Below are 20962 nucleotides of genomic sequence, written 5' to 3' on the forward strand. Positions count from 1 at the left end.
AAGCTTCCGGATTGAGTATTTTGTCAGGTCTCCAGAGGGATCTAGATTGGGGTCCCTCCTCATCCTTTTAGCTCTAAATCAAGTGGTAAAGAAGTAGGGAGGAAGGCCCCATTAGTTCTTCCTGGGGTTCCTTCCCAAAGTCATAAAGGGAGTCAGAGTCAGGCCACAACACCCCTGTTCTACTCAGGAGGAGGCATGGGGCTGGGGGGCAGGGCAGCGCTGCAGCCTCTGCACTGGTGACCCAAGGAGGCAGCAATTCCTCTCTGTGTTCCTTCAGTACAGAGCCACCCTGGGACAGGGTGAAGGTTGGATACATGCAAGATTAGGAATTTTGAGTCCTCCTCCATCACACAGGTCTCAACAGCATTTCTTTATCAGGGTTAAAGAAATAGACAAGGCCTAATTCCATCTTGTCCTTGAATCAGCAGACTTCAGATTCCACCCACATGCAACAAGGGGATCCCCAAGTCGAAAATGTCCAGTGGGGCCCAGAAAGATGGGCAGAGGCAGCTGCAGGGTTGGCAGCTTCCCTTTTCCCTAGCTCCTCTCCCACCCCGGTTCAAACACACATTCCTGCTCCTTTCCCAGACAGTTCCCCTAACTGTCAACAGCTGTTCAGAGGGCAAGGGGGATACCCAGAAAGTGACAGCTGGAAGGACAGGAATCCCAGACTCTGCCAACCTACACCCAAGAGACCGGACCATGCCACATTCCAACAGCCACCACACAGTGTGAGGAAGGGCAGCAAGGGAGGGGCCAAGCACCTGGACATGGGACTTGAGCCCAGGTGGGGCTCAAAAAGTAGAGTCCCTTTTAAGGATCTGGGGTGGAAAGGGCAGATGGAAGGGGCTAGGATTGATGACGACCCAGTCTGAGTGACCTGCGGGGACCAACAACTTACTTGGGCAGATGAGGGCTTCCTTGGCTGTGATGCTCTTGTTACAGGCGTAGCACATAGTCATGCCCGAGACTGAGATGGTGGTAAAGAGGTGGCCGTTGGTATAGCGAGCGTCCTTGGCTTCCTTCATCTTCTCCTTTTCCCGGGTCTGCAGAAAGGTCGAAAGATAGAAGTGAGGCCAGGAGAAGCCTAAGCACTGGCTTCCAGAGAACCAGGCTGAAAGCACGGAGGAAAAGCCTGCCTAGAGAGGGTGGATGACCCCAGTCGCCAAAGCACAGAACAGTCAGTCCCTAAGGTCCCTAGGCCTCTGGCCTACCTGGCCCCGGCGACTGGGCTGCCTCCTGTTGCCACTCATCTCCCTAGCTCTAGATCTCTAGCTCTAGATCTCCGCGTCCTCACTCCACCTCCCAGGCTTAGCTCTGCTCGCCCCCGGCTGCTGGATGCTTTCTCTGTGCTGGGGGAAGATGCGCAGAGAGGAGGGGAGGACCAGCGAAGCAGAGGGTGCCAGCTCACCAGCGCTTTCCAATCTATGGGAGTTAGCTCCTCTCATAACCATGACAACGGGTGTTGGAGCTGCTGTCTTCAAAGCAGTCATGAGGAAACAGGGGTGGGAATGCAGGAGACTCCCTTATTAGATTGGCTGGGGGGACAGAATGCGTCTTCAGCCACCCCAACCCAGAGGTCAGGACCCCAAACTTCTAACTCTTCTACTTATTCTCAATCAGTCAAAGCCCAAAAGATCCACCTCTGGTCGTGTGTGTGTGTGTGTGTGTGTGTGTGTGTGTGTGTGTGCCTGCCTGTGTGTGTGGGGGTGCTCAAGTAGCCAAGAATACCCTTGAACTTTGGATCTTCCAGCCTCCCCTGCTCAGTGCTGGGATAAAGCACTGTAGTGCCCCATTTGTCCCTGAGGAATACCTTTGCCTTTAAGTTTTCTCCCACTCCATCCAGCTTCTGCAAAAGTCCTTAACTTCCTTTCTGTTCCTCCCCAAGCACCTGACTTTTCCAAGAGCCAGAAAAGACAATACTGGCTGTGGTAGCTCATGCCTATGAATTCCTGCACTTGGAAGACTAAGACAGGAATATTGCAGCAAGCCTGGGCTATAGACAACTTTCTCAAAAAACAAAACAAAACAAAAACCCAAAACACAAACACAGACACACACACACAGACACACACACACACACACACAGAGCACTTACAAAGTGGAGGTGAGAAGCTTGAGAGTATGGACATCTTTAGCTATCTAGTGATATGGATGATGTGAGGGCCAATCTCAAAACACCGCCAATCTCAAAACACCACCACCAAAACAAACAAACAAACAGGTCAGAAAAGGAAGAAAAGCAAAGGCACCTGCTGCCAAACTTGATGACCCACACGGTGGAAGAACCAAACTGACACCCACATTCCAACCATGGCATGTACCCAGTAAATTAGAAAGGGCAAGACAGCCGGTATACTGGAGCGCGGCTTTAATCCCAGCACTCAGGAGAGGCAGGCAGATATGAGTTCAAGACCACCCTGGCAAACATAGGAAATTCCAAGCTAGTCGGGGCTTTACAGTGAGACCCAGCATCTAAATTAATTAATCAATTTAATTAGAGATGTTAGAGGGCAAGGACAAAACCATGCAGGCAGCTAAAATAGAACCGAGGAAACAGGCAGGCATTCTAAGACAGAGAATTATAATTCAGTGACGAAAACACCCAGCCTGGGCCTGCTACACCACTGACCACACGGGCAGTCGGAGTGGGGGAGGATGCCAGCCTGGGCCTGCCACACCACTGACCACAGGGGCAGCCGGAGTGGGGGAGGATGGGGGAAAGGGGAAGTGTGGAGGTGCTGAGTCAACAGTGCAGGGGCCAGAGAGCAATGGACCACAGTGCCCTAGGTCTTGAGCTGTCCTGGACCAAGATCCTTCTGTCTCGGCCCTCAGGGTGACCTGAGGTGACAGAGCCCAGTGTTCTGCAGGTCGTTCCCTACCATCCCTCTTAACGCTTCCTCCTCTACCCCAGCTACTCTACTAGTTTTTGAGTCAGGATCTCACTGTGTATCCTGTCTGGCCTTGAACTAAAGACAATCCTACTGTCTCAGCCATCCAAGTACTAGGCTTACAGGCATGCATCACCAGGCCAGGCTTCTCTCCTTTTCCTGCCTGTCTTCCTTGCCCTGCCCTGGTCTCTCCTTGTCCTCAGACTTCCTTCTATCAGCCCTGCAACTATTTCTCCCCTCCTCTCCTAAGGGACACCCCTCCCTCAGACTCTTCTTTAGTGGCACCTGCCTGCCTGCATCTCTAGCAAAGTGTCCCATTGGTCTATTCTCCAGCCGACTGTGGGAAAGCATAGCTCTTTAATTGGATTGTTTCTAGATCAAAGTCACCTCAAATTCACCTTATGGGACTTCAAAGGTCAAGTCTAAATATCTCTTCCCGCAGGCATATACTCTCCCTCTCTCCACCTCTCTGCCCTCCCAGCCGTCTCAAGGACACTGATCTATAGAAAGTATGAGCATGTCCGACAGACAAGCCAGCAAACACGACAGCAACAGTAAACAGAACAACATGCCTGGCTGGCAAGGGCCACTCCAAACACAAGCGTGTGCTTAAGACACAGTCTTTCCTCATGGTTCCCTGTACTACCTGCCTAGACAGTTCTGCTGGAAGTGGGAAGGGACCAGGGACTGGGGCCAGAAAAGGGTTCCAGCAGCCCTTCCCCTTCTCGGCACCACTGCCCATGCGGACCCCAGTTGCTCTGGTCCCTGCCTTCCACCTGTCAACACTCACCCTCTCTTGAAGCGGCCCCTGTTCTGAGTGGGCGAGCAGCGGGCAGCAGCCACAGCAGCAGCACATCCCAGCACGGGCACTGCCCAGCAGCAAGCGGCCCTGGCACTGCCTGGCACTATTGTACTGAGACCTCCCCAAGGCTCAAGCTGTGCAAAATGCAATGGCATGGCAAGTGCTTACCAGGGGAAACACAGCAAGCACAACAGCCCTTCATGTCCTCCAGGCCCCAGTATGTCCACCAGGAAAGGGTCTATCACAGCTCGGGGTGGTGTGCACACCAGGAAAGGGTCTATCACAGCTAGGGGTGGTGTGCACACCAGGAAAGGGTCTATCACAGCTAGGGGTGGTGTGCACACCAGGAAAGGGTCTATCACAGCTAGGAGTGGTGTGCACATCTGGAATTCTAACTATTTGGAAGGTCGAAGTAAGAGGATGGGCAATTCAAAGACAGCCTGGGCAACTTAGCAAGACTCTGTCTCAAAAGAAAACTCTAAAAAGGGCTCCAGGTTCAAGGGTCTGGTAGACATGAAGCATTGAATCCAATCCCAGCACCACAGAGGCAAGAAAGACCTGTCATTCCCCAATCCAAACACCCAACCCAGTGTTCAGAGCCCTTTCTGCAAAACCCAACCCTCTGCTGGCCAGCTCAGTGTGCCCTGCTTCCTCTCCACAGATCCGGAAAGCCTTCCCCGCTCACTGATATTATCCAGGCTAACGCTACACGTCAGGTTAACTGAATATAGAAATGAGCAGGGCTGGGTGTTGGGGCATACACCAATAAGCTCAGCACTGAGAGGTTGAGGCAGAAGAATCAGGGGTTCAGGGTCAACTTCGTCTTTTTTTTGGGGGGGGGTCTTCGAGACAGGGTTTATCTGTAGCTTTGGAGCCTGTCCTGGAACTAGCTCTTGTAGATCAGGCTGGCCTCAAAGTCACAGAGATCCGCCTGCCTCTGCCTCCCAAGTGCTGGGGTTAAGGTCAACCTTCATCTTAAGACCCATACCTAGCAGCTGGACTGTGGTGGCGCACACCTTTAATGCCAGAGGCAGGGGGATCTTTGTGAGCTCGAGGCCAGCCTGGTCTACAAGAGTTAGATCCAGGACAGGCACCAAAAACTACAGAGAAACCCTGTCTCAAAGAAAAAAAAAAGACTCATACCTAGCACAAAGCCTCAAGTACAGCAGGCACCCAATGTATGTTCAGAAATGGGGGTACAGAAGGAAGAAAAGACAGGGTCTCCAGCAGCACCCTCATCTGTGGGTACCCTTTGCTAGCCTATGAGAACCTTAAGAACTTCAGCCTCCTTTCCTGTCTTTCCTCTGGAGCACCCCACTTCCTCTAACAGAGACCAAGAGGGTTTCCTCTGGGGGTCAGAACACCAACAATGGGAAACCTCCTTCCACCTCATTCCAAGCAGGGAGGGAGCTGAGTGCTGACAAGTTTTCTCCATTCTGTGCTCTAGGCTAAAAGAAAACAATGATAGCTGGGCGGTGGTGGTGCAGGCCTTTAATCCCAACACTCGGGAGGCAGAGGTCCGGGAGGCAGAGGCAGGTGGACCGGACAGAGGCCAGTTCTGTTCTACAGAGCTAGTTCCAGAACAGGCTCCAAAGCTATGGAGAAACCTTGTCTTGAAAAAGAAAAAAGAAAGAAAGAAAAGAAAACCAATGAGGCAAGACAAGTAAGGAAACCTAGACTCAGGCTTCCCAAGCTCCTCAGGGCTGTAGAGTTAATCGGGTGTGTCAGAGCTGCTCTCCCCAGGCCTGAGTTCTCACTGTCCTCCTCTCTCCATACCAAGGCCTCTGGGAGAATTGGGTGGTATTCACAATCACCTCAGAGGGCTCTTGGAGGGATCCACTGGGACTAAGAGCCTGTGGCTCCGCCCTGGACAGCCGAGACACAGGGTCACTGGGTTGGGAAGGGAAGGGCTGCTGGTCAGCGGTGCAGTACTTGCAAACTTGGTTTCAATTCCACAAGGGGAAATCTCTGAGACTGGGAGTGAAGAGAGAAGATTCCTGAGGTGAGTCCAGGAGGAGGGCTTTGGATAGACTGTGGAAGGCCCTGCGCCTTCCGAAGCTCCAGGGAAGGAAATGGAAGAATGGGAGCTGCCAAAAGATGGCCAAATGCAGACACTAAAGCTTAAAGCAGAAACAAAAGGAAAAGACATCACTGAGCACACAAAGGCACTGGGCGAAGGGTGGTAAACCACTGGGCAGGGGGACTGGACAGCACATGGGTGAAGCAGAAAAGGGGCACTTACGCCACGGGCCCTAAAATCTGGCTAGAGCCTCTGCGACCCAGGTACCCCCGAGAACAGCCTGCTCCCCTCAGCCACACCTGTCAGGCCAGACACAGACAGACGGGCATTTGTACAGGCAAACAATAGCTGTGCCAGACTCCCTGCCCTCCTGGCACAGGGCAGGCCAGCTGAGTTGGAAGGGGGTAGCTGCTGCCTTCAGCCCTACCCCCACCTCCCCAAGGAGACAAAAACAAACCCAGAAGGGTCGAGCCAGCACCTCTCAGCCATTGCTCTACCAGTTCCAGAAACCATGACAAATCTACTCAGTGCCTACATCCTACATCAGAACAGAGGCTGAACTTTAAAATGGGAACCACTTGCTCCTGTCCACAGAGCATGGGGAGAGCTAATTTTCAAAAAGCACCCCTGTGCATCTCTGACGGAGAGACACACCCCCAAACACAGGGAACAACACAAGGGAATCACATCTCATCTGTCCTCTCTCTGACTCAAGGTCACAGTTCCGGGGCCAGTGGGACAGAGCCAGACCCTTCTCCACCTTCTCTGGTGCCCTGGGTGTTTCCCAAGGTACTCTTCAACCATTTTGCAGTACCTTGGTGCCTTCTCTAAGGCTTCATCCCCCTATGCCCAGCTTCAGTGCTTTCCTGGATACCTATTACCCCTAAAATCTTTTTGGATGGCCCCAAACGCCAGCTTCCCAGAGGAACCCCAACTCCTCAAGTCTCCCAAACTATTCTAGTTCCCCTCCCTGCTCTCTCAGCCCTGCCCTCCTGGTCCTGCACACAAAGCCAGCCACCTCTCTGGTACTCAGAACAAAGGCGGCCTCTCTCCCCGCTCCCCATCACACACAGGGTTCAGGAAAACCAACGGTGCTCCCGCCTCCAAAGCCATCCCCAGAGCTCTGATCTCTGGCCCCTGCTTTGTTCTGAGGGCCAAGACACTCAGGGCTCAGGAAGATCAGGAGAGGAGATGAGGGGTCTAAAGATGCAAAGAGCAGCTTTAGGCTAGACGAGGTAGGAAGTAGGGCAGAGAGTACTGAGGGCTGGGGAACCAGCAGGACAGAAACAATGAGAAAAGGGAAGTGCGGAGGGGGCATGGATAGATCCTAGGCCTGAGGAAGGAAAAAGGGGCAGGTTGAGCTCGAATTCTCCCTTCTGTGAAAATGTCCTAAGAGTAAAAAAAGAGACGGGGGAGGACAACAGATCTCTGCCCTGACCCATCTCCCTCACAGGTCACAGGGAAGACCATGCTCCTCAAATAATCTCATTTCCAGTGGGCCTCTACTTCCCACCACAGTATAAAAAGAAAGGAGACAGCTGGTGTGCTTGGGGAGGGGGAGGGGGAAGATCCAGGGTTTGTTGGCTGAGAACCAACTCCCCCACTTCGGTAACCACAGCTTTCCGGAGGTGTCCCTCCCCTTCCGACCAGCTCAAACTGACAACCTCCCTCCTCCCCAAGGTCTCCCTGCCCTCTCAGAACCACTCTCTGGTCCCGGTCCCAGTCAGATCCCCCAATTCCACCTTCATGGCTAGTCACAGGATAAAGAACCAGGTTCTAGATTTCCAGTTACCATGATATGTAAAAAACAAAAACAACAACAACAACAACAAAACAGGGCATGAGACGCCAGGTGTCTGGATTAGAGAAAGGCCCTCCAAGAATGTCTTCATACAGTCTCACAGATCTGCTCCCCAAGCTCCCCCACGACTTTCCTCTTTAGGGTGGAACCAAATTTCCGTGCTTTCAAAAAGGTCCTATTCCCACCTCCCCTGGCTCTACTCCAGGGTCTCGCTCAAACGGTTGAAAAAATAAACAGACTTTGGGAGCTGGGGCCTGGCCTGTCGCTGGGGCTGATAAGAGCCTGTCTGCCACCCCCACAGTTCACACTTCAGTCACCTCACCCTGGAGCTACTAAGAGTCCTGCTAGCTTTCCTTCCGGTTAGCAGACTCCCATCCCAAAAAAAGAAAATCCTCAAACTAAGCCTCCCCTGGGCTAGCCAACCTACAGACCAGCTTCGCGGTTAGCACCAAGACAAGAGTCGCTAAAGCCTGGAACCAGGAGGAAGGGAGAGTGAGGGGTTTCCATCCCCAGAGTGGCTTCCCAGCCTGAACATAAATGATCTGCTTGGCTGGCTGCAGAAGGGTCCATGAGCTCCCAGGGAGAACAGGGATTCGGATTAAAACTGTTCCTGTCTTTCCTTTCTGAGAACCTTATAATGTGGGTGCCCTGAGGAACTGGGAGGCCCCATCTGCCAGCACCAGGTCCCTCCCTGCTCCACATTTGGCTACAAGTCCTCCGGTTCACCACTTCCTGGAGACTGAGGTATGGAAAGTCAAGGCATTTGGGAGTGGGTCTGAATACAAAGGCAGGAATAAAGGACACTTGTAAAAGCGCGGCGGAGGGGTCGTCAAGCAGTCTGTGCTGAGAATCACACACCCAGAACCCAGATGACAGGTGAAGGGCCCCCAACCCGAGGCCATAATCAAAATATGGCTGAGGGGAGTGGGGAGTGGGTCAGCCAAGGCGACTGGAGGACCAGGAGCCTGTAAGATGACGGAACAGATTAAGGGTGGGAACTACTCTGGGTTCAGACACCTCGGCGCTCAGGATGGAAGAAGGCATCCCAGCTACACAAAGGCAAGCTCCCTTCACCTGAGGGAGTCGGCCTGGCCTGGCGGGGGAAATGGGCTGTCGCTTGCTGTCCTGACCCCAGCCACCCGCCCACCCCAGGCAAGAACTGAATCACAGCTGGAAAGTCCATCGGCGAGAAGAGGAGGAGCTGACTTTTGTCTTGGAGGGGCGGGAAGGTGGGGGAGGGAGCTGGGAAACCACCCCCTCCCGCCCCCTCCAACCGCTGGTGGGGGACAAAGGGGGAAACGACCGAGCCTGCGCTGGGGGGCACCGCCGCGAGCAACCGGGCGGAACTGGGGCGCGGAAAGGGATACCCAACAGCGTCGCCCCTAGGAGCCCGACACGCACGACCCCCTTTTCCCGCCCGGTCCCTTACCAAACCAACTTTCTTCCGAGCGGCCCAAAACACTCGGTCCCGCCGAACCACTGATGACCCAGCTCCGCTCTCCTGGAAGCCAGCACAGAAGCTGCGCGGGTGCTGGAGACGCGGGTCACGTCGCGGTCCTCCAGCCCCCTCCCCACGCGCTCGCAGCCCCACCCACCCCGTCCGGCCGCTGCGCGCTGACTCCCGCTCACCAGAGCGGGCGGCGGGGGGAGATGGGGCGCGGGGTGGAGGCCCGAGGTCGGCAGGGCGCTCGGTCGCAGAGCCAGCCCACCTTGGTCGCCAGCTCTTTGCTCCGGTCGATCCGCGCGCGCGTGAGGGATTCGATCCGAGACATAATCCAGCGTGAGCCGCGGTCGGACGCTGAGGACCCGGGCGTCCAGCTCCGGCGGGGGAGGGGTCCGGCCGCACGCGTCGGCCTTAGGGACAGGAAGTCTGAGTCCCCTAGCCCCGGCACCCAGCGCCAGTTCCTCAAACCCTAGTCTCCTCCCTCACCCGGGCTCAGGAAGGGGGGAGGCGGAGCGGAGGCAGGGCGGGGTACCCGCGCACCGGACGGGACGCCAGGGTTAGTGTGGCCACGGGCTGGAGGACAAGGTCCTTGGATAGGTTCGAGGCGTCCTCTGCCTTTTCCCTTTAGCGCTTAGGGACATGCTCTGACCTCAGCGACCCTTCTTAGTTCGCCTCTCCCTAAAAAAACACTGGTACCCATTCCGAGTAACTTCACTCTTTGAAGACCCTCCGGTTGGAGGATTCTGTCGCCTACCTCGTCGGCCGCTGGGGGAACCAGCCTTAAGGGCCTATCAAACAGAATTGAGTACACAGATCTTTTTTACAGTTGAGGACTGGTGTGACCAGAGGGAGGAGGAAATCAAAAGGGAACTAGAAGCTGCACCAGTAAATTTCACTCCTTCCCCCCCAAAAAAAGTGAGGAGCCATTTTCAAAGATCACAGGAGAGGGTTCCGCACCACCACCGCAAGCTTCTCACACCTCTGGGACCACACTCCAACGTCATTCCCAGCACCACCTCTGCCAACCACTTTGGCAGTGAAGTGAGAAGTCTGCACCTTTCCCGAGGCTAACTGAGGAAATCCTTCCTTGTGTCTGGACACCAGTTCCTGCCGCTGCCAATTCAACAAGACCTGGAAGACTCGACACAACCTGCCCTGGTCAGGAAGTAGCTGGAGTTTGCTAAGGAGTGTGGGTGGCTTTTCATCTCTTTGGACCTTTTGCGTCAACCTGAGTTTCCTGCCACCGGGGAAATTCTTTCTCCAGTCTGTTTCCACTTTCAAGGTCTCCCACTGCCCTGTAAAAACCAGAGCACCCTGGGACAAAACTTTATAGAAATTTCAGGATCCTGCCTAATCTAGTCCCAAAAGGTGTGTGGTGAGATGGAGACCAGGGAAGGGAATGAGGCCCCGCCCACGACCACTAGCTTCCTGGCCTTCTCAGTAGCCTACCCAGACAGGACGCTGCTGAGCTGCAGGTTTCCAGCCCAGCTCGGCACTGGCACTCCGTGGTGCCAGTTTTAGCCTCCATCTCTATTTTGGGCTCCACTGCCTCAACCTCGGCTGTGCTGGTTGGGCTCCTCACCCCTGAACCACGCCACTCATTCCTCTGACCTGTCCCCTGCGTAGCAACTCCTTCACCTTCTGCACCCATTCTCCTGCTAAGATCCTTTTATAGTAAAGGCCCGGGGGGGGGGGGGGGGGGGCGGGGGAAAAAAGAGCTAAGCCCAGGCCAGGCTAGCTAGAAGCAGAAAGGACTTTCCCAGGCAATTCTGCTTCCTCTAAAGGAAGCCTAAGGACAGCCTTAGGAGCATCTGACTCTGGGACTCCAGACTGGCGCTCCTCTAAGAGACCAGTCATGCTAAGAAATGTATTAACTTTAAAAACAGACTCCTAGCTGCCTGTCTTTACCACTGGGGTCTCAGAGACCTCTGTTAGTCTGGAACCTCACTTTTCTCCAAGGCCCGGGCCAGAAAGTGTTGTTAAGTCAAACCCTGAGTGAGCAAAAATCTAGGATTTGACCCCAAGACTCTTTGAGGGACTGGCCAGTATATAAAGTCCACGTGGAACATCTGACCCCCAAGCCTTTTACTGTGTTTTCCCATCCCACCCGTTCTCACCGCTGCTACCCGATTCTGAGCTCTGAAAACCAAACCTTAACCACCTGTATTTAATGAGTTATCTCCTCAACTTGACTCAGTTTCTGCACCCTCAGGAACAATGAATGTTTTCCTTACTCCTGGGTCCTCCCTTTTCCCAAGGCCTTTCATTCCAGCCCATGTGATCCTGTCCAGTGAAGCCTTTCAGAAATTGTTTTTATATAGAAAAAAAAAAAGAAACCCTCTGCCAAAATCTAAAAGTAGCCAATGCCCTCGTTGAACCATTTAACTTAAAAAAAAAAGAAAGAAAAGAAAAAGTACCATTCCTATTGCCAGCTAGGAAGGGAGGGAAGGGTCTGGTTTCCGAAGGGCCATTGGAGGAACCAAGAGTGCCTCGAGCTGTCTAGACTCAAGACACACTGTCCACAAATCGACCTTTCTGCTGATTAGTTTGGGCCTTAGACATGACTTGGGGATGACTAAGGCATACATGACCACAGTGGCTTCCCAGCAAGAGCTGGTGGAGGAAGGCTTTGGGTTCAGTCACAGGTTTCTTGAGTGCTGCTCCTCAAGCAAGCTGAGGTCCTAAGTGACCCAGCTCCTAGGTTCTCTTGTCTGTGAAATGGTGATTAATGTGTAACCATCGCCTGTTTCTGCCACAGCCATCCTAAAAAGCTCTACAAAAGTGGGATCCCAGTCAAGTGGGGAGGAACAGGCTACCTCCTCCTCTCCATCCCTAGCAACATGCAGCCCTGGTACCACAAAGCAGCTAACAGCTGTCTGTAACTCCAAGATGTTACAGCTCACACGGACATACATGCAGGCAAAGCGCCAATATACATAACATAAAAATAAATTATATATAAAAAAAGATTGTGATATGTCCTCTCATGTCTCCTCTTCATCACCTTCAACTCCCTCTCTGGGAAGAAGGTCCTAGCAACGGATCTGCTTCCAGCTGAGGAAATCCTGCCCTCAGAGTCTGGCCCCCGGAAGAACCCTGCTTTGCACTTGGCTACCGTGGTAACAACCTGACTGGAGTGACCCATGGTTCTGCCAGCCGAATAGGATGGTGTGTCCTTCAAGTTCCCCTCAGTGACCAGAGGCCACCTCAGGTTGGAAAGCACATGCACACTAGTGGAAAAGGAGAGGGAGCCTGCGAGCCTGGAGCCCAGAATCAGAAGGCTGGAGGCAGGATAATGAAGGCCAACCAGGCTGTAGGACTGAGGAGTAACTGCCAGAGAAGGAAAAGGAGGAGAGGAGGGAAGGAAGGAAAAAAGGGAGGGAGGGAGGGAGGGAGGGAGGGAGGGAGGGAGGGGGAGGGAGGGAGGCAGGCAGGCACCGCAGGTAGGTGTAGTGGTGGATGCTTGGGGTCCCAGCTCTTGAGATAGACACAGAGGATCAAGAGTTCAAGGTCATCCTCAGATATACAATTTAAGGCCCACCTGGCCTATATGAAACCCTGTCTCAAAGATAAATAAATATAAACAATGGCCATGTGTGGTGTCGCCTTCTGGAGGCCGAGATGGGAGGAAAGTCACGGTTGAGGCTGCTTGGCCTACATAGTGAGTTCCAGGGGGGTCTGAGCCACAGAGTTAGACCTTATTTCAAAACAACGAGAAGTTTAAAAAGAAAGAAAATGGAGCCAGGCGGTGATGGCGCATGCCTTTAATCCCAGCACTCAGGAGGCAGAGACATGTAGATCTATGTAAGTTCGAGGCCAGCCTGTTCTACAGGGCGAGTTCCAGGACAGGCTCCAAAGCTATACAGAAAAACCCTGTCTTGAAAAAAAAGAAAGAAAGAAAGAAAGAAAAAAGGAAAAGAAAGAAGAAAGAAAAAACCGGACAATTCAGGCAGGTTGCAGTCAAAGCTCCCTGCCTCACCAGAGTCAAGGGTACCGACCAAGGCGGAGCGGGAGCCGGACACCTTCGCTTCCTGGTGTCCCGCGGCCACACATGTGCCACACAATCACACCCCTCCCTGGCGCCCACTCTGCCTGTGGTCTTAGTTCAACTCCTTCGGTTGCTGTATCCACCCATAAAATTATGAGTGTGCGAGCACTTTGAAAACGCTAACACGCTATGAATAAGCAAAAGGCGTTGCTGTAATTATCATTCTTGTGTCCGATGGGCAAGACTCCTGCTGCCCACCTTAGCTATGGGTGGCCTGAAGTGAGGAGCGTTAGGCCATTCCTCAGCTCACGGCCCTATTTCTCTCCAAGTTGTCTGCAGCAGCTGTCTGCTCAGCTGGAGGGGAGGGAAACAGAGAAAGGCGGATTTACTGGGACACTCAGAGCTTTGAAGGCACATCATGTGTTCTCTTAAAATGAGAGCCCTGGACCTGCTGAGACATGGGGAAGGAAGAGAAGTGAGGAGGTCAGCAGAGCTATGCCTCCTATTTCCCGAACTGCCTCCTACCTTGGCCTTGCCTGTCATGCCCAAGAGGAAACTGAAGGTCCGTCGCAGGGAGGAGCCTGCCCAGGCCCCTGAGTCTTCTTCCAGCTGGTTACCACTGCAAAAAGACAGGGAAGAGGTGAGGAGAGGGAACTGGGAAAGAAAATCGACCACAGGGATGGCAGGTGGCCCATGCCATTGAGGTAGAAGTCTGGAAACACACTCCCCGGTTCCCACCTCCTACCTCTTCTGGGTCAGGATGCTCAAGCTTCCAGACTCCCCTATTTATGAGGAAACTCCAGACTCCTCCCAGATAAAGGCAGCCACCCTCTTCCTCTCCAGCTGGAGATGGGAGGGCCCAGTCCCTCTCAAACTGTTCTCCATCAGATGTGGTTGGAGAGAAGGCCCTTGAGGGGCATTTCCCCCTCTCAGAACAAGAGCCCTGTGTAGACCCTCTGCTGTTTGGAAAAAGCCCCTGGGCCTAAAGCCAATAAGAACTGGATTTCCTGGGATTTCATCAGCCCATCCCATGAGCTAATCCTGACCGGAGCCAGGAGGTTGTGTCAGCTAGAGAATTTCAGGATCACAAATCAGAGCCCAGTTCTTAAAGGGCCCATGTGTTGCTCACACAGGCACACTGAGTGAGCTGCCCCATCTAACAAGGCTTTGGCCACACAGGCGGGAGAAACAGGTGATGATTTTGCATGCTTATTTGTATAGTTCTTGAAATATCCAGAACCCATCTCCATCTCTAGGCTCCACTCCAGGCCGCTCTGCTGGGAATTCTACAGCCCTCAGCTAGCGCTCCTTCGAATTACTTCAGCGGTTGTCTGCCATCCACAGCTCACCCCGGTGGCCAGGCCACTCAGCAGCTTCGTGTCACAGACAGCAGCGAGCAAATCTCTCTCTCTTTGCTGTTTGTTAGATTCCTTAGGGTTTGGCTCCTACTCCTTTTCTCTCGCTCGGGGAGATGGCTATTTGAAGGCCTCCTCAGAAGCATCATGGGGACAATGGGGAATTTTAAGGCTACAAAATCCATGGCCACACCCATCACTCCTACATCTAGGCCTTTGATGGGCTCAGAATCCCCGAAACTCACCATTTGCTGAGGTCTCTGGCAGAGGACCGGAACGGGTTACCTGCTAATGCACAAGGAAGAAACGCGTTTAGGAAAAGCCAGACAAAGGCACCCAGGGCTGCCTTCCCAACCCCCTCCACCTGGATCAGGTTCCCAGGCTGCAGGTGCCTGTGACGCCATTCCTGAGGGCGGCCACAGGGGAGCAGGGACAGAGGGCGGGGTCTGAGGAGAGCACAGCTGAACAACTTGAGAAGGAGCTGAAGAGAAGAACTAGCTGGACCAAAGGTTTCGTCCCCTCTGGTAAACGGAGAGGCCGAAGCTCAGCACGGAGCAGCCCGAAACTCCATCTTTTACTCTTTGTTCAGTTATTTGTGAGTATGTGGAGTGGGGGCAGGCATGTGGAGGTCAGACGTTTCTCCTTCCCAGGGACTGAACTCAAGTTGTTAGACTTAGGGGGAAGCACCTTGACCCAGTGAGGCATCTTGCCGGGCCCTGCATGTGCCATCCTCAGAACAGAAGTGCACTTCTAGAAACTGTCCCCCATTTCTAGTGATGGGGAGCCTGGAAAGACTGCTTGTATCTTGTGTTACCCTCGTTCGCAGGCAGGACAGTCTCAGGGACGCTGATGTCCTGAATAAGAACCCTCACTTGAAGGAATTTTTGGAACCCCAAGGGTATGTAACTACATATAATGCAGGTGATGGAGACTGAGAACAGCCTGCTCTGCTGGGCACTGCTGGGCACTGCTGGGCACTGCTGGGCACTGCTGGGCTCTGCTGGGCACTGCTGGGCTCTGCTGGGCACTGCTGGGCTCTGCTGGGCACTGCTGGGCTCTGCTGGGCACTGCTGGGCCACCATGGTTTGAGCTCCACTTTTACTTACCATCTGGATCTAAGCAGTCCAAGAGGAAATTGATGCCGCTCATGGACACAGCCTTGGACAGCATGCCAGGGGCCTAGTGAACCAAAGAGGCAGCAGATAGCAGGCAGGAACTCTGACCCTGGAATTGTGCAGTCCTCACACGAAGGCCACGCGTTGTCCACCTCCTCAAATGTGTTCCCTTGCCCACAGTTCAACCCTTCCACCAGGCCTCCCAAGATTCTCCACACCCAATCTGGGTTATTTCACAGGAAATAGTTGGGATATTATTCCGGAGGCCTACCCATTACCCTGGACAGAAAACACAATCCTGTATATTTTTTCATTGTTATTTTTTGTGTTTCAATTGTGCATGTTTCATAGCAGGAGGTGTGGAGGTCAGAGGTCACTCTCAGGGTTTGTTTGTGCCTTCCATCATGAAATCTAGGGATCAAACGAGGTTGAGTTCTGTACAACAAGCACTTCTGTCTGCTGAGCAGGTCTGCCAGCCTCTTTCTTTCTTTCTTTCTTTCTTTCTTTCTTTCTTTCTTTCTTTCTTTCTTTCTTTTTGTTTTTGTTTCTTTTTAAAGATTTATTTATTTATTGTGTATACAGTATTCTGCCTACATGGCCTGCAGGCCAGAAGAGGGCACCAGACCCCATTACAGATGGTTGTGAGCCACCATGTGGTTGCTGGGAATTGAACTCAGGACCTTTAGACGATCAGGCAGTGCTCTTAACGACTGAGCCATCTCTCTAGTCCTTGTTTTTTGTTTTGTTTTGTTTTGTTTTTCGAGACAGGGTTTCTCTGTAGCTTTGGGACCTGTCCCGGAACTAGCTCTTGTAGACCAGGTTGGTCTTGAACTCACAGAGATCTGCCTGCCTCTGCCTCCTGAGTGTGCCACCACTGCCCACCCCAACCTCTTTCTTTTAAACTTTATTTTGAGAAAGGGTCTTAGGTAGCTCAGGCTGGCCTTGAGATTATCAAGTAGCTGAAGATGACCTTGAATTTGTTTTTTGTTTTGTTTTGTTTTTTGCTTTTTTGTTTTTGAGCCAGGGGTTCTCCGTGTAGCCCTGGCTGCCCTGGAACTAGCTCTGTAGACCAGGCTGGCCTCAAACTCAAAGGATCTACCTGCCTCTGCCTCCCGAGTGCTGGAATTAAAAGCCTATGCCAATCCTCTACCTTCTGAGTGCAGCAACCTCAGTAGGCCTGTGCTACTAAAGCTCATTCGAAAATTGGGGTGTAGTTTCTTTTTGTTTTTTTAAATCATCACAGAAATATGGAATATATTCTGGGGGGGCACAATGAGATGTTTTGATATATGTATATTCATGCTTGCTTTTTCTTGAGTACACCTGCCCACCAGAAGAGGGCATCAGATCCTACTATAGATGGTTGAGATCTGTGTGGGTGCTGGAAATTGAACTCAGGACCTCTGGAAGAGCAGTCAGTGCTCTTAACCTCTGAGCCATCTCTCCAGCCTTTTTTTTTCTATTTTTTTAATTAGATTTTATTTTGTTCGTGTGTGTGTGTGTGTGTGTGTGTGCGCGCGCCTGTAAAGGTCAAAGGACATCCTACAGGAGTCAGTTCTTTCCTTCTACAATATGTATCTTAGATATTAAGCTCAGGTCATCAGGAGTCGTTACTCACTAAGCCATATCCTGCCCCCTTTTGCTTCCTTCGTGTTTGTGTTTGTGTACAATTGGTTTGAGACAGGATCTTCCTGTGTAGTTCAGGCTGGTCTTACATTCATGATTCTGTTACCTCAACCTCTCTAGTGGTGGAATTACAGACCTGGAGCACCACATCTGACCCTAGGGCTGGTTTCTCTCTCTCTCTCTCTTTTTTGTTTTTCGAGACAGGGCTTCTCTGTGGTTTTTTGGAGCCTGTCCTGGAAATATCTCTTGTAGACCAGGCTGGTCTCGAACTCACAGAGATCCACCTGCCTCTGCCTCCCGAGTGCTGGGATTAAAGGCGTGCGCCACCACCGCCCGGCTCTCTTTTGATGTAGGATCTCTTGTGTAGCTCTGACTGACCTGGAACTCACTAGGTAGACAGGCTGGCCTCGAACTGAGAGAAGTCTGCCTGCTTCTGGCTCCTGAGTGCTGGGATTAAAGGTTTATGCCACCACAAGCAGCTACAAATAACAAACAAAATGAAAACTCTAGTTTGTTTTTTTTTAATGAAAGACAGAGCCCAAACTGACAAAAATCATCAGATACACAATAATCATAGTCAAAATGTCTAAAGGACACATTCAGTGCAGGGCAGGTAAGAGCATGGGCTGCTTCAGGGTCGTGAAAATGAAATCACCAAGGGCCACATGAAACTTCCTGAAAGTTCTAGATTCTTCCTCACCCTGCACAAAGATATGTCAAATGAGTGATAGACCTTAAAATAAAATCTGGAACTTTGCTGGTGGTGGTGGTACACACCTGGAGGCAGAGGCAGGCAGATCTCTGTCAGTCTGAGGCCAGCCTGTTCTACAAGAGCTAGTTCCAGGACAGCCAGGACTGTTACACTTTGAAACCCTGTTTCAAAAAACAAAACAAAAAAACCTGGAACTTTGTGCCGGGTGGTGGCACACACCTTGAATCCCAGCACTTGGGAGGTGATGTCAGCAGAGGCAGGTGATATCAGTGAGTTCGAGGCCAGCCTCGTCTGCAAAGTGAGTTCCAGAACTGTTACACAGAGAAACCCTGTCTCGAAAAACAAACAAAACAAAACAAAAAACTAGAACTTTGAAACTGTTGCAAGGAAAACCACAGATACAGTTTAAGACCCAGGCACAGGCAATTCTTTTTCTTTTTGGAAACGGTCTTCTGCAGCATAGCCAAGGGTCACCTTGAGCTGCTGACCCCCCCCCCACCTCCTTCCGTGGAGCGCCAGGAGTCACAGGCTTATAGCACCACGTGTAGTTGTTTGTTTGTAGTTGGTTTTGTATTCTGTTGCTTTTACTTTATTTTATTTTTGCAGTTTGTTTTTATTTTATTGTGTGTGTACCACATGTGTGCAGGCTCTCGAAGAGGCCACCAGAGGGCGCTAAATCCCCTGGGGCTGGAGTTATAAACAATGCAAGCAGATAATACTGCCAGTACTGTTAACTGCTGAGCCACCTCTAGCCACATCCTCAGCCCTGGGCAGAGGACTCTCTTTCTGTAAAGGACAGGAAATAAAGCAAGAACAGACAGGTAGAGTTACGTGAAGGTTGGAAAACTTCAGCACAGCGAGGAAAACAGACAACCTACAAGTAAGAGAGAGCTAGACGTGCAAATGATGGGACTAATATCTAAACATAAAGAGAAAAAACAGGCATGGAGAAAATAATAATCAGTCAATAAGTGGACAAGTGAACCGGTCACAAATGACGGTACACTTACGAAAAAATGTTGAACACCCTTAGCCATCGGGACAGGGAAATAAAACCACACTGAGACTATATCTTACCCCTTTCAAAGTGCTTATCATAAAAAATAATAATAATAAATGAATAAAGGGGGCTGGAGAGAGAGCTCAGTGGGTAAGATTGCTCTTCCAAAGGACCTAGGTCCAATTCTTAGCACTAACGTGTCAGTTCCAGGGGTCTGACACCCTCACACAAACACACATGTGTGCAAAACACCAATGCACATGAAATAAGAATAAATAAATCAGGGGGCTGGAGAGATGGCTCAGTGGTTAAGAGCACCACCTGCTCTTCCAAAGGTCCTGAGTTCAATTCCCCAGAAACCACATGGTGGCTCACAACCATCTGTAATGAGATCTGGTGCCCTATTCTGGCCTGCAGGCAAAGTACTGAGAATACTGTATATGTAATAAAAAAATAAATATTTTAAAAAAAGAATAAATAAATCAATAAATCATTAAAAATGTTAAAAATAATAAAGAAAGAACGAAAAAAAAGAAAGAGCTGGGCCATGGTAGCACACACCTTTAATCCCAGCACTTGGGAGGCAGAGGCAGGTGGATCTCTGTGAGTTCGAGGCCAGCCTGGTCTACAAGAGCTAGTTCCAGGACAGGCTCCAAAGCTACAGAGAAATCCTGTCTCGAAAAAGAGAGAGAGAGAGAGAGAGAGAGAGAGAGAGAGAGAGAGAGAGGAAGAAAAAAAAGAAGAAAGAAAGAATAAATACTCTAAGACCATTGTGGTAGTGCATAGCTTTAATCCCAGCACTCAAGAAGCAGGGGCAGGCAGATCTCTGAGTTCGAGGCCAGCCTGGTCTCCAGAGTGAGATCCAAGACAGCTAGAGATACACAGTAGAGAGACCTCTATCAATAGAAGAAGAAGGAAGGGGAATTAAAATAGAAGGAACAAGAGGCAGGCGGATCTCTGTGAGTTCGAGACCAGCCTGGTCTACAGAGCTAGTTCCAGGACAGGCTCCAAAGCCACAGAGAAACCCTGTCTCGAAAAACCAAAAAAAAAAAAATAGAAGGAACAATTTCTAGAACAAAATGAGGGCTGGAAAGAGTGATCAGTAAGTAAGTAAATCCTGTGTGAGCATATACCGAACTTCATCCCAGGAACAATGGAAAGGTGGACGGAGAGAACTAATATCACAGAGTTGTCTCTGACCTCCATAATAATAAACTTAGGGGGAAAGTATAGGGCTTAGGATGTAGCTCATCCAGTGGAGTGCTTGTTCAGCATAACCAAGACTTGGTTCCCATCCCTAGTACCAGAGAAAACCAGCATGGCAGTCTATGCCTAATATCCCAGATCTTGGGAGGTGGAGGCTGGAAGATCAGGAATTCAGGGTCATCCTCCACTACATAGAGACTTCCAAGATAGCCTGGGCTACATAAGATCCTATCTCAAAAATGAAGTATAAATAAAATACAAGTGAGTGACTGCAACAATTTGCCACGACACAGAGATAAAAGATAAATAACAACATCACCGTGAGCCATGTTGTTGGGCACGAGGACGTACCCCGTGAAGTTAATGAGCCCTGTTGTCGGGCACGAGGACATACCCCGTGAAGTTTAATGCACAGGAGGCTGAGGCAGGAAGATCACAAGCTCGAATCAGCCAAGACTGTCTCAAACACCACACACAAGAAAGAACAAGACCTAACTTTATAAAGTATGTCATCATTGCTTTTAAATTCAGCAATAGGGCTGGAGAGATGGCTCAGTGGTTAAGAGCGCCGGCTGCTCTTCCAGAGGTCCTGGGTTCCATTCCCAGCAACCACATGGTGGCTCACAACCATCTGTAATGAGATCTGGTGCCCTCTTCTAGTGTGTGGGCATACATGGAGGCAGAATGTTGTATACACAATAAACAAATAAATTTTAAAAAATTATAGCAACATTAAATTCAGCAATAAAGACATATTACACTATAGATAAAATATACATTCGTATTAAGACAGTTTTTGACAAGGGAAATGATAAATATTCATCATAATGTTACCTATGGTGGGAAGGAAAGGAAGGACTAGAAGAGGACTCAGTGGGTGGAGCCTGTTAACCTAAGTGTGAGCCTTAAAGGCTGGGTAGTGGGTGGAACGCAACACCCGAAAGCTGTCCTCTGGTTCCCACATAGACCCCGTAGCATGTGTGTGCATGTCCAGGCACGTAA

General features: G+C 51.1%; 1 protein-coding gene across 11 annotated transcripts in view; it reads right to left on the reverse strand.

Annotated features, from left to right (window-relative positions):
• Arhgef2 (Rho/Rac guanine nucleotide exchange factor 2) overlaps nucleotides 1-20962 on the reverse strand; it is a 53098-nt gene that overhangs the window by 18399 nt on the left and 13737 nt on the right. For 2 of the 11 annotated variants that reach the window (XM_075978547.1, XM_075978544.1), the window contains exons 4-7: nucleotides 15408-15480; nucleotides 14547-14589; nucleotides 13472-13565; nucleotides 902-1046 (exon numbers count right to left, since the gene is read on the reverse strand). In XM_075978547.1, the coding sequence (XP_075834662.1) occupies nucleotides 902-1046; nucleotides 13472-13565; nucleotides 14547-14589; nucleotides 15408-15480 (355 nt within the window). Of the gene's footprint in view, nucleotides 1-901; nucleotides 1047-1214; nucleotides 1355-1411; nucleotides 1497-3681; nucleotides 3802-8943; nucleotides 9434-13471; nucleotides 13566-14546; nucleotides 14590-15407; nucleotides 15481-20962 lie in introns of those variants that run through there. The other 9 variants (XM_075978545.1, XM_075978549.1, XM_075978553.1 and 6 more) reach the window with 9 other exon arrangements.

Source organism: Microtus pennsylvanicus, chromosome 7, assembly GCF_037038515.1.
Source record: "Microtus pennsylvanicus isolate mMicPen1 chromosome 7, mMicPen1.hap1, whole genome shotgun sequence".
In the NCBI taxonomy this organism is placed as follows: Eukaryota; Metazoa; Chordata; class Mammalia; order Rodentia; family Cricetidae; genus Microtus; species Microtus pennsylvanicus.